The 9,908-nt window shown below is 44.1% G+C and overlaps 1 protein-coding gene across 1 annotated transcript; it reads right to left on the bottom strand.

Annotated features, from left to right (window-relative positions):
• Positions 1 to 351: 351 nt before the first annotated feature.
• Positions 352 to 9,004, bottom strand: LOC117876558 (olfactory receptor 10V1-like). The gene is made up of 3 exons (XM_034768817.1): positions 8,995 to 9,004; positions 7,591 to 7,644; positions 352 to 1,247 (listed from the first exon to the last, which is right to left on the bottom strand). Exons 1-3 carry the CDS (start codon positions 9,002 to 9,004, stop codon positions 352 to 354), a joined length of 960 nt encoding a protein of 319 aa, XP_034624708.1.
• Between the last annotated feature and the right edge of the window lie 904 nt (positions 9,005 to 9,908).

The following is a 9,908-nucleotide window of genomic DNA, read 5'->3' on the forward strand; positions in this document are numbered from 1 at the left end:
ATGACCACCCCTGTCCAGGAACTTGTGTACCAAGTGTAAATAATAGTAAATTACATGAAGAATATTCCCAGACAACACATCACTGATCTCTCCACCAACAGGAAGCTAACCCATTGGGCCCCCACTATCTGCTTCTGCTTGCCAAAGGTGTGTCAATATTGTTCAATGATAACCACCTATTCAACAATACAATACCACTCCCCTACGCCATGTCGTCCACTCGATCCACCAGCCCACTGGAACCAGTTCTCTGTATGTATAGTGCTCTGTCCCAAACCCAGTCACCCTAAATTATCTACATTCTGTCTCTGGAGGGGTTGTAATTTACTGATTGATGGCCCAAAGCTGTCACTATCCCTGGGACAGCATTTTCCTTCCCAGCGCTCTGCTCAGGGCATCTTTTAGCTCTTTGTTCCTCATGCTGTAGATCAGGGGGTTCAGTACAGGGGTGACAAAGGTGTAGACCACAGACACCACCCAACCTTGCTCCGGGGAGTAGCTGGAGCTAGGCCGTAGGTATATGAAGCTGCAGCAGCCGTACTGCAGGAGGACGACTGTCAGGTGGGAGGAGCAGGTGGAGAAGGTGTGGCATCGGACGACTGCAGAGCGGATTTGCAGGATGGCAGCCACAATGAAGATGTAGGAGAGGCAGATCAGCAGGAAGGGGATGGCCAGGACTGTGACACTTACAATGAAAAGGGCAGCCTGGTGGACACGTGTGTTGGTGCAGGTCAGCCTCAGGACAGCAGGGATGTCACAGAAGAAGTGACTGATTTCCTTGATGCTGCAGAACGGCAGGCGGAAGATCAAGATGGTCAGTTGCAGGGATAATAGGAAGCCCAGCACCAGTGAGCCAGCTACGAGACAGGCACAGACTTTCCAGTTCATAATGAGGGTGTAGCGCAGTGGGTGGCAGATTTCCACATATCGGTCGTACGCCATGATGGCCAGCAGAACGCAGTCAGCACCTCCCACAAAGACAAAGAAGAACATCTGGGTGCCACAGCCAGCGAGGGAGATGGTGGCCTTCCTCCCTGACACAAGGTTGACCAGGGCCAAGGGGGCAATGACAGAGGAGTAGCAGATCTCCAGCACTGCCAGATTGGCCAGAAAGAAGTACATGGGGGTGTGGAGGGAGCGGTCAGTGCACACAGTGAGTGCAACGGCCGTGTTCCCACAGAGGCTGAGCAGGTACAGGAGCAGGAAAGCCAGGAAAATCAGCAGCTGAATCTCAGGGAGGGTCGAGAGAAGATGGAAGTGAAATTGTATCAGCCCCGTTCGGTTTTCATCCCCCCTGGAACCAAGACACGGGACCTGCGAGAGGAGAGGAGAGAAGAGCAGATCCTGTCAGCTGTCATCAAGGGCAGAACAAGAGGAGACAGGGTCACACTGCAATCAAGACATTCAGATGCAATATCAGGAAACACTTTCTAACCCTAAGAGAAGCTCCGGGAACAGGGCATGTTGCCGAGGTGACTGAAGGAATCATCTTCCCTCCGGACATTCAAGGCTGATGCTAAGCACCCATCTATCCCGGATGGTGATGGATGCCACTCTCTGGCAGAATGCATTGGAATTTCTGGTAGGAAAGACAGCAGTGAGCCCTGCACCCTTCTTACCCTTATTTATGGTGACTGATTTGTCTTGATTTTCAAACCAAACTACAGTTTTGATGCTGCGTGGATAACACTGGATCTATTAATAGTATTTTCTTGTGATGCTTCCTCTGACTCTGACCTGAAGGTGGCCATAAAAAACCATTGCAGTAGCCGCAGGGTGACGAGAATCTCAGAAAGGATATCTACCTCCAAACCAAAAAAGCAGCAGGAAGGAAAGAAAGAAGAAAGCGGTATGGTTAAATGGCAAGGCACAAGAGACCCCAAGCCCAGAAACAATCCTCTATCTACCCTCTGTCCTTCCATGTTTTTATACTTCCCCCATCACCCTGCTATCTGAGCAACTAAAAATTGAATCCAGCCTAAGTAAAGTCAATTAACTGTTCGGTGTAAAGATAAAACTTCTGTCATGCATCCACAGCTATGCCCCAGCTACTAAACAGTTCCTTGGAGGACCCCCTCCATTGTCTGACCCCCAGTGGGGCTCACTTTTCCTCAAGGGCTGGCCATGCAGCCTCAGCACCTCCAAGATGGAGCCTCTGGGCTCCAGCCCTCCTGCCTCATGCTGTGAGCTTTGCCCAGTGAGTCCAACTGAACCAGACACCTCGTCAGAGACATGTACCCTCTCCAGGACCACGGGCTTCCCAGACAGTGTCTGCAGTGACACCAGGCAGCTTTTTCCAACCAGAGCAGGGTTCATTAGCCCACTGGCACATGGCATGGGGAAGTCCTTAGGATAGCCCAGAGAAATAGAGGCCAGTGCAACCAGCCAGCCAAGCTGCTGTGGATCCGCATCTGGCTCGGGCTCCCTGTCTCTGTCAGTCCAAGATGAGAGCTCCATGTCTCTGCAAAATGCAGCTCGAGCCGTTATTGAAATGGAACCCCGAGATACTGAACCCGGCCCTTGTTGCTGCCAACTCAAACGGGCAGAAGGGTTACACTCTAGCATCCTGACACCTGCTCCTTTTGTTCTTGAGCTGGGGCAGGGGTGGGGGGGGGGGAAGACAGTGCTTCCCTGATGAGAAGTGGGGGGAATTGCCTCCCTCTTGGTTGCTGGTGGCTAGGTGTAAATGTCCTGGCCATTGGGGTTCCCATTGTCTTTTTGAATTCTCCACTGATATGGGTTGGTTTGAGCCAGTCCCTTAACAGCCCATTCCTTCCACTGCAGACTGCTACATGACACAAACACCTCCTGCCTCTTGCTCTGCTCCAAGAGCAGCTTTAACCCCTTTGCACCCTGTCGGTCATGATGCAAAGTATAGAGGGAAACTGAGGCATGCCTGAGATGCTTACAATATTACAAAAAATTCCCACTTTGTCACAATTTCCCTGAAGGGCAGGTTATTCCATAACTGCCTGCTGCATGGCACTTATACTTTCCTCTGAAGCATCTGATGTCAAGTACTGTTGGGTCAGCATTCTTGACTAGATGGACCTTGGCTCTGATCAAATCTGGAAATTCCCCATATTCTGATATAAAGGAACATTCACTATGGTAGACAAAATATAAGAAGGAAATTAGGGGAACCGGAAAGGAATTTGAAGAGCAAATAGCCAAAGACAAAACCCAAGAAATTCTTTAAGAATCTCAGAAACAGGAAGCCTATGGCTTTGTTTACATGGGGATATTTACCAGCAGAGCTATGCTGGTACAATTATACTTGCATAGCTAAGCTGATATAACTTCCCATGCAGACACTCTTACCCCAGAATCATTATGCTTGTTTCTGGTTTAGCATCTATCACTTTGAACTGGTATAAACTAAACCAGAAAAAGGCACTCTTATTCTAGGATACGAGTATTCACATTTGCAGTTATACCAGCATAGCTATGCTGGTAAATTCCCCCATGTAGACGAGGTATGAAAGAGAATTGGTGGGTCTGCTGGAGGGGTGAAAGGGAGCCATGATGATTAAGACATTACTGTAAAGCTCACTGGTTGCTTTGCAACAGTGTTTACCACATAGAATTTAGGGAAGACACCTACCCACCCTTTCACGGAAATAAAGAAGAGGCTCTGTCAGAGATTAAGGTGTCAAGGTTGAGGTACCCACCAAAATTAATACACAAAATAGCAACAGATAACTGGGACTGGATTGTAGAAACCCAGGAGTTTGAAGGACCTTAAGAATGAAGTGGACGAGCTGTTAACTATATATGCAATCTCTCATTACAATCAGCTACTCTACTGGAGAACTGGAAGGCAGTACATGTTGTGCCCATTTTTAAAAATAGTCAGTAGGAGTGATCCTGGGAACTACAGATCAGTCAGCTTTACGTCTGTGCTAGGAAAACTGGGGGAAACAACGATTAAAGAGAATTATAAAGCATACAGATAAACAAACCAGCCCAGCTTCTCTAAAGAAAACCTCGACCTCTTCAAGCACTTATACATGCTGGGTGACCATGGACAAGTCATTTTCAGTTTCTGTGCTTCAGTTTCCCCATCTGTAAAATGGGGATAGTGACACTGACCTCCTTTGTAAAGTGCTTTGAGATCTACAAGTGAAAAGTGCTATATAAAGCTAAGTATTGTTATTGGAGGACGTCAGTCAAATAGCAGATGAAGGAGAACCAGTTGATCTTATTAAAAGCTTTGATAAAGAGGCGACTAAGGAAACTGAGGCTATGTCTACACTGGCAACTGAGCGACAAAACTTTTGTCTTTCAGAAGTGTTAAAAAAAACACACCCCCCCAAAAGACAAAAGTTTGGCTGACAACAACTGCCGGTGTGAACAGTGCTTTGTTTGCAGGAGCACTCTCCTGCCTACAATGCTAGCGCTGCTTGTTGCGGGTGGAAGTTTTTTGTTGTCAGGAGAGCCGACAAACAGCGGCTACACTGTGTGCCTTTTAGCGGAATGGCTGTAGCGATACAGCTGTGTCACTAAAAACTGCATAGTGTAGACATTGCCTAAGTAATCGTGGACCAAGAGGTAAAATTCTCTCATGGCTCAGAAAGTTGCTAACAAGAAAACAAAGCGTAGGAATAAACAATCAGTTTTCATCTTGGCTAAAGGTTAACAGTGGGTGCCACAGGGTTCCACACTAGGGCTGCTGCTGTTCAATATATTTATTATTGATTTGCAAAAGGAGGTGAGCAGTGAGGTGGCAATGGATATAGATGACATAGAATTAGTTTAATTAAGATCAGAGGAGACTGAGAAACTCCAGAAAGGCTGGACAAAGCTAAACAATTAGCAACGGTATGTTAGGCAAAATTCAATGTAAAAAAGCACCATGTGATACCCATTGGAAGGAACTTACTCATGGACAGTGATATGTCCTAAATTAACTGTACCACTACTGAGAAAAAAAGCTAAGTGCTGCTGTGGACAGCTCAATGAAAATATCTGCTCAATGCACAGAGGTGGTTGAAAGGGCAAACAACTTGTTAGGGCGTATTAAGAAAATGATAGAGAATAATATAGAAAACATTATAATGCTGCTATACAAAAGAATGGTACACAGTCATCTTGAGGATCATGTTCAGTTCTGTTCAAATGCTTTCTAAAGGGATAATGCAGATATAGAAAGGGTTAAAAGAAAAGCAATGAAAATCATCAAAGACATGAGAAGACTCCAGATGAGAAGGGATTTTAAAATGAGATACTATAGAGTTTAGAATAAGATGGGACATAAGAGGTGGAAATAATGTAATGAATAGTGCAGAGATGGTCATTCAAGCACTGCTTTTTAGCCTCTCGTAATTAGGCTTGGCAGAATTTGATTTTTATTTTTTATCCTGTAAGGTGATAATAGCTATGTTTATTTTTAAGCACCTGTTTTATTGTTATAGATTTAAACATCCACAAAATCATGGGTTTTAAACATTTTTTTTTTTATTTTGATCAATTTAGTTGTTCACAGTTATGGGAAACCAAGAGGAAACAGTTGTAGGAAATCATATAATGACCATAGATGCTGAGATGCAAAAAGCTATAGTTTTATAACCATTAAAACACAAATTGGCAACATCACATATCAAAATTTTCCAAGCGAATACCCTTAAATCAACAAATCATACCTGTTTTACTGTTCATTCACCAGTCATTTGTAACAATCCCAGTTCAAAAGGCTAAACCAATGGATTTTTACTCTAATAAGTTCTCAAGCAGCATTTTTCTTATTTTGCCTGTCTGTAAATTTTGATTATTATCAATGGAAGCATTTTTAATCAGTTTGTATATGCACGGTGAAATAGACTTTTACCAACATTTACTGATAAAAATCTAATCCTTCCAAGTCTACTCATAATACTAGAATAGGGGGACAGGACAAGTAATGAAATGAAAAGGCAGCAAATTTAAAACTGATCAAAGGAGCTACTTTTTCCATGCAGTGAGCAAGTAAACTGTGAAACTGATGGACACTAGATTAATGGCAAGAGCTTATCTATATTCAAAAAAAGGATTAGATATTTGTAGATAATAAGGACATCTACACTCACATTGCTGGGATATAAAAGATTATACAACACTCCCCCATGTTTTATATGGCATTAGCCTTCTAGGTCAGGGGTCAGCAACCTTTCAGAAGTGGTGGGCCGAGTCTTCATTTATTCACTCTAATTTAAGGTTTTGCGGGCCAGTAATACATTTTAATGTTTTTAGAAGGTCTCTTTCTATAAGTCTGTAATATATAACTAAACTATTGTATGTAAAGTAAATAAGGGTTTTACAATGTTTAAGAAGCTTAATTTAAAATTAAATTAAAATGCAGAGCCCCACAGACTGGTGACCAGGACCTGGGCAGTGTGAGTGCCACTGAAAATCAGCTTTCGTGCCATAGGTTGCCTACCCCTGTTCTAGGTGAATGAGCTGGGAAGACACGTCTTCTTTTAGGCCTATTTTTGCATAATTGTTCACTTCCTCCAAGGCAGCTGGCACAGGCCAGTGTTTGGCTGAGCCAATAAAGCCACAAATGCTGGAGAAATCTTGTGTCACCAAGGGAAAACAACACAATATTCACAGAGCACAGCATGTATAATTAGAGTGGCCCTTTCTTCTCATTCTAGGGCTTGATCTTACCTCCACTGCTATCAATGGTACAGCTCCCAATGGGGCAGGATCAGTCATCCAAAATATTTGCTGTTGGCTCAACAAGTATAGGGCAAACTTTACTATCCTCAAAAAGGCATGTAACTATCACATTTGGACAGAAAATGGGAGACCATCAGGTGGGAATATTGTCTGAAATTCTCCCAGTTCAGCCAAGGATTATGCTTTCTGATTGGCGAGAATTCACCTATGGTGAATAACGACACACTAATGTCTGTTGAATAAGTGAGTGCTATAAGGAGAAGAGTGAGAGACAGTACAAGAGAAGCACAACTGAAAACAGGAGGAGGAAGAAGCTCTAGAGCAGATTATGTGGCCCTGAGAGAAGCCTAAAGAAAGATTTTGAGCTCAGAGTGCTGGCTGGAAAAGCAGGCTTGGGACAGTGAGCAAAGAAATTGTCTGCTGCTGTTTGATTCTTACTGTGTAGGGATTCCGCCTGGCTCCCTTCCCTTCAATACTTTATATATAATTTTTGTAAATTAACAAGATTGTATCAAAGGTAATACCTGAATCTATCATCATTTTCTCCACTACAATGTGTAACTGGAACTAGCCGCTCAGCTCAAAAGAGGTAACAATATGACAAGAGATTGAAAAGACTGTGACTGTTTTACCATGGGGAGAAAGCTAATAACAGGGCACCTGATAAAGTATAAAGAATAATGCCTGGAGTAGAGAAGACAGATCAGGAAATTGGGTTCTCACTTTCTCATAACACAAGAACAAGGAGCCAGTCAATGAACCTGAGAGGTGGCAAACTCAAAAGGAACGACTTTTTCCACTCAATGCACAATTATCCAGCGGAATTAATTGCCACAAGATTACATTGAGGCTAAGAGCCTATCCTGGCTCAGAAAAGGACTGAGGGTTATATAGAGTCATAATAGTACCTATGGAGGCTGAGATTTTCAAAGGAGCCTATGTAAATTAGGCACCGGATTACAGTGAAATTCAATGGACATTGGGTTCCTCATGCCAGCCTAAAAAACAAGAGTTTTGTAAGGGATATAAACCCTCCTTCTCTAAATATTATGGATTTAACTTTCCCTTGGGGCAGGATGTTCCGTAACTGCTGATTGTGAGGAGTTTAGATATCATGGAGATGGGGGACAGATAAGTACCATAGACAAGCTAGATGGAGCCAGTGTGGCAGTCCCTGTGTTCCTATATTGTTAGAACCTCTGCCTAGCTGCTGTTGGAATGTAGCACCAGTTGCTGTATAATTGAGACACCCTCAGGAGCTCATCTCATCCCAAACACTGAGAGAACAAAGGTCTCGAGGAAAAGGTTATGGAGAGACAAACGGGAATGAGGGAGAGCCCACCATGATGACCTCTTACCTGGCTAGCCCCAATTTGTGGCTCCTGGACCCACAACCACACCGCGAAGGCTGCCTTTCCCATCATTCTTTGGCCCCAAAAGCCAGTGGAGATGGTGGCCAGGTGGCCAGTTGGTTCTCAGCCTCCTGAACCCCGAGTCAGGAGAGCTGGCTGGACTCTCCCTTCCCACAGCCTGGTTCTGAACATCCCCTTCAAGCCCAGGAGTCTTTACATACCGTGCAGAGTCCTTAGGGGGCAGAGGTGATGATGGAGCAGCCCTGCCCACATAGGAGCACCAGGCAGGTAAAGTATCTTGCAGTCTCCGGTCCCATTCCCATGCTGCCCTCCAGTGGTGCTCTTCTTTCTAATCATTTTAAAAGGCCAAGACTGATTTACAAAGCCATCATTCACTCAATAATTGCCCTGTTCTGTTCATTTCCTCTGAAGCACCTGTCAGCAGACAGGACACTGGGCTAGATGGACAATAGGTCTGACCCAGCACGGCTGTTCATGTGCTCTTAAGTGTTGTCATTACAAACACCTGTGCATATTGAAAGCTGAAAATGGAGGGATCTGGTCAATTAAATTGAATTTAACATGGAGCGGATAACACAAACCTCTTTTTTATTTTAAATGCCTATGGATTTCCAGCCTGCTGCACAGGAGAGTCCGAGAAAGAAGGAGGCCTTACCACAGATTTAAGTCCAGCTTGCTCCGGGGTGCACAGGACCTTGCCCTTATCTGATAGACAGCAAAGCAAGACAGCGGGAGACACGGTGGGGAACAATTTATAAAAATCATTGCTGTTCCAGCTGGGTGGAGATGAAAGGGCCCCCTAACAGCAACCTTATCCCAGGGATGAGAAGGGACAATGTGATTTTATATCAGAGACATACGTGAGTCAGAAAGTTCAGACCTGGATTTCCCTGGTGATCGCCATCTTTGTGCTATTTCCCTGAAGGGGGCCAGGTGTGGTCCCTGCCAGAAGCTAAGAACTCACTGGCCGTCATGGTTAATGCAGGATGTGTGTGTGATGCTGACAGACCAGCCCAGTTTGGAGCCATAGGCCATTTCACCTGTGTGTGAATTTCAAAGAAATGTTAAATGTATTAGTATGTACAAACCAATTAACTTGTTAGAATAGAACATAGAGGGATGTTATCATATTGCATTTACATGGCATATGCCCTGGTAATTACACTTGCTTTACATTCATGAAAAATAGGGAATGTTAATGGCATTCTCTTCACCTATCGGTATTCTGTTGTCTGCTATCACATTACATGTAGTTACATTATGTATACCCTGTAATTAGTATATACGGGAAACATTTTAAGAGCTGGTAACATGTAGAATGTTGTGTTCCAAAGTGGCTGGAGGTGAAACTGGCCACCTGGGGTGAGGTGGTTCTCAGAGTTAACTCAATCAGAAATGAGAACAAATAATTCACATCTTGTGGCCCAGCCCAGCCAAGTGTTTACTGTCTAGACAAGGTGTGGGCTTGTACAAAGCACCAAAGAGCCAAGAACAAGACCTTGAAGAGGGGGACCATTGGGGCGAACTGAAGTTATCGAAACATCCTGGTTATGGGAAGAGAGAAGGTCTGGAGCTGTATAAAAGGAGAAAGAAGAGACAGAAAGAATTTAATCCATTACAGAGACCAGTGTGACTGTCTCAGAAAAGTGGATCCCAGCTCTCTGGACTGGACAAGTGCTGTACAGTCTGACCATTGGGTGAGAAATACCTTGGCCAACTGGAAGGGAACTTATCAATAAGTATAGGCTCTACTTTGTGTTTTAGTTTTCTTTTCGCTGTAACCATATGTTTCCATTACTTATACTTGCTTCTGTTTGAATCCTTATCTTAAGCTTTGTCAAATAAATATCTGTTTGGTTTTACACAGACATGACTCAG

Source organism: Trachemys scripta, chromosome 4 (genome assembly GCF_013100865.1).
Source record: "Trachemys scripta elegans isolate TJP31775 chromosome 4, CAS_Tse_1.0, whole genome shotgun sequence".
Classification (NCBI taxonomy): Eukaryota; Metazoa; Chordata; order Testudines; family Emydidae; genus Trachemys; species Trachemys scripta.

Bases quoted from the DNA above. Each gene is read 5' to 3' on its own strand.
- LOC117876558 (XM_034768817.1), bottom strand. The intron at 1,248-7,590 runs CCTTTGAAAATC...ACTTCCATCTTC, and splicing joins GTGCCTAATTTACATAGGCT to TCTCGACCCTCCCTGAGATT.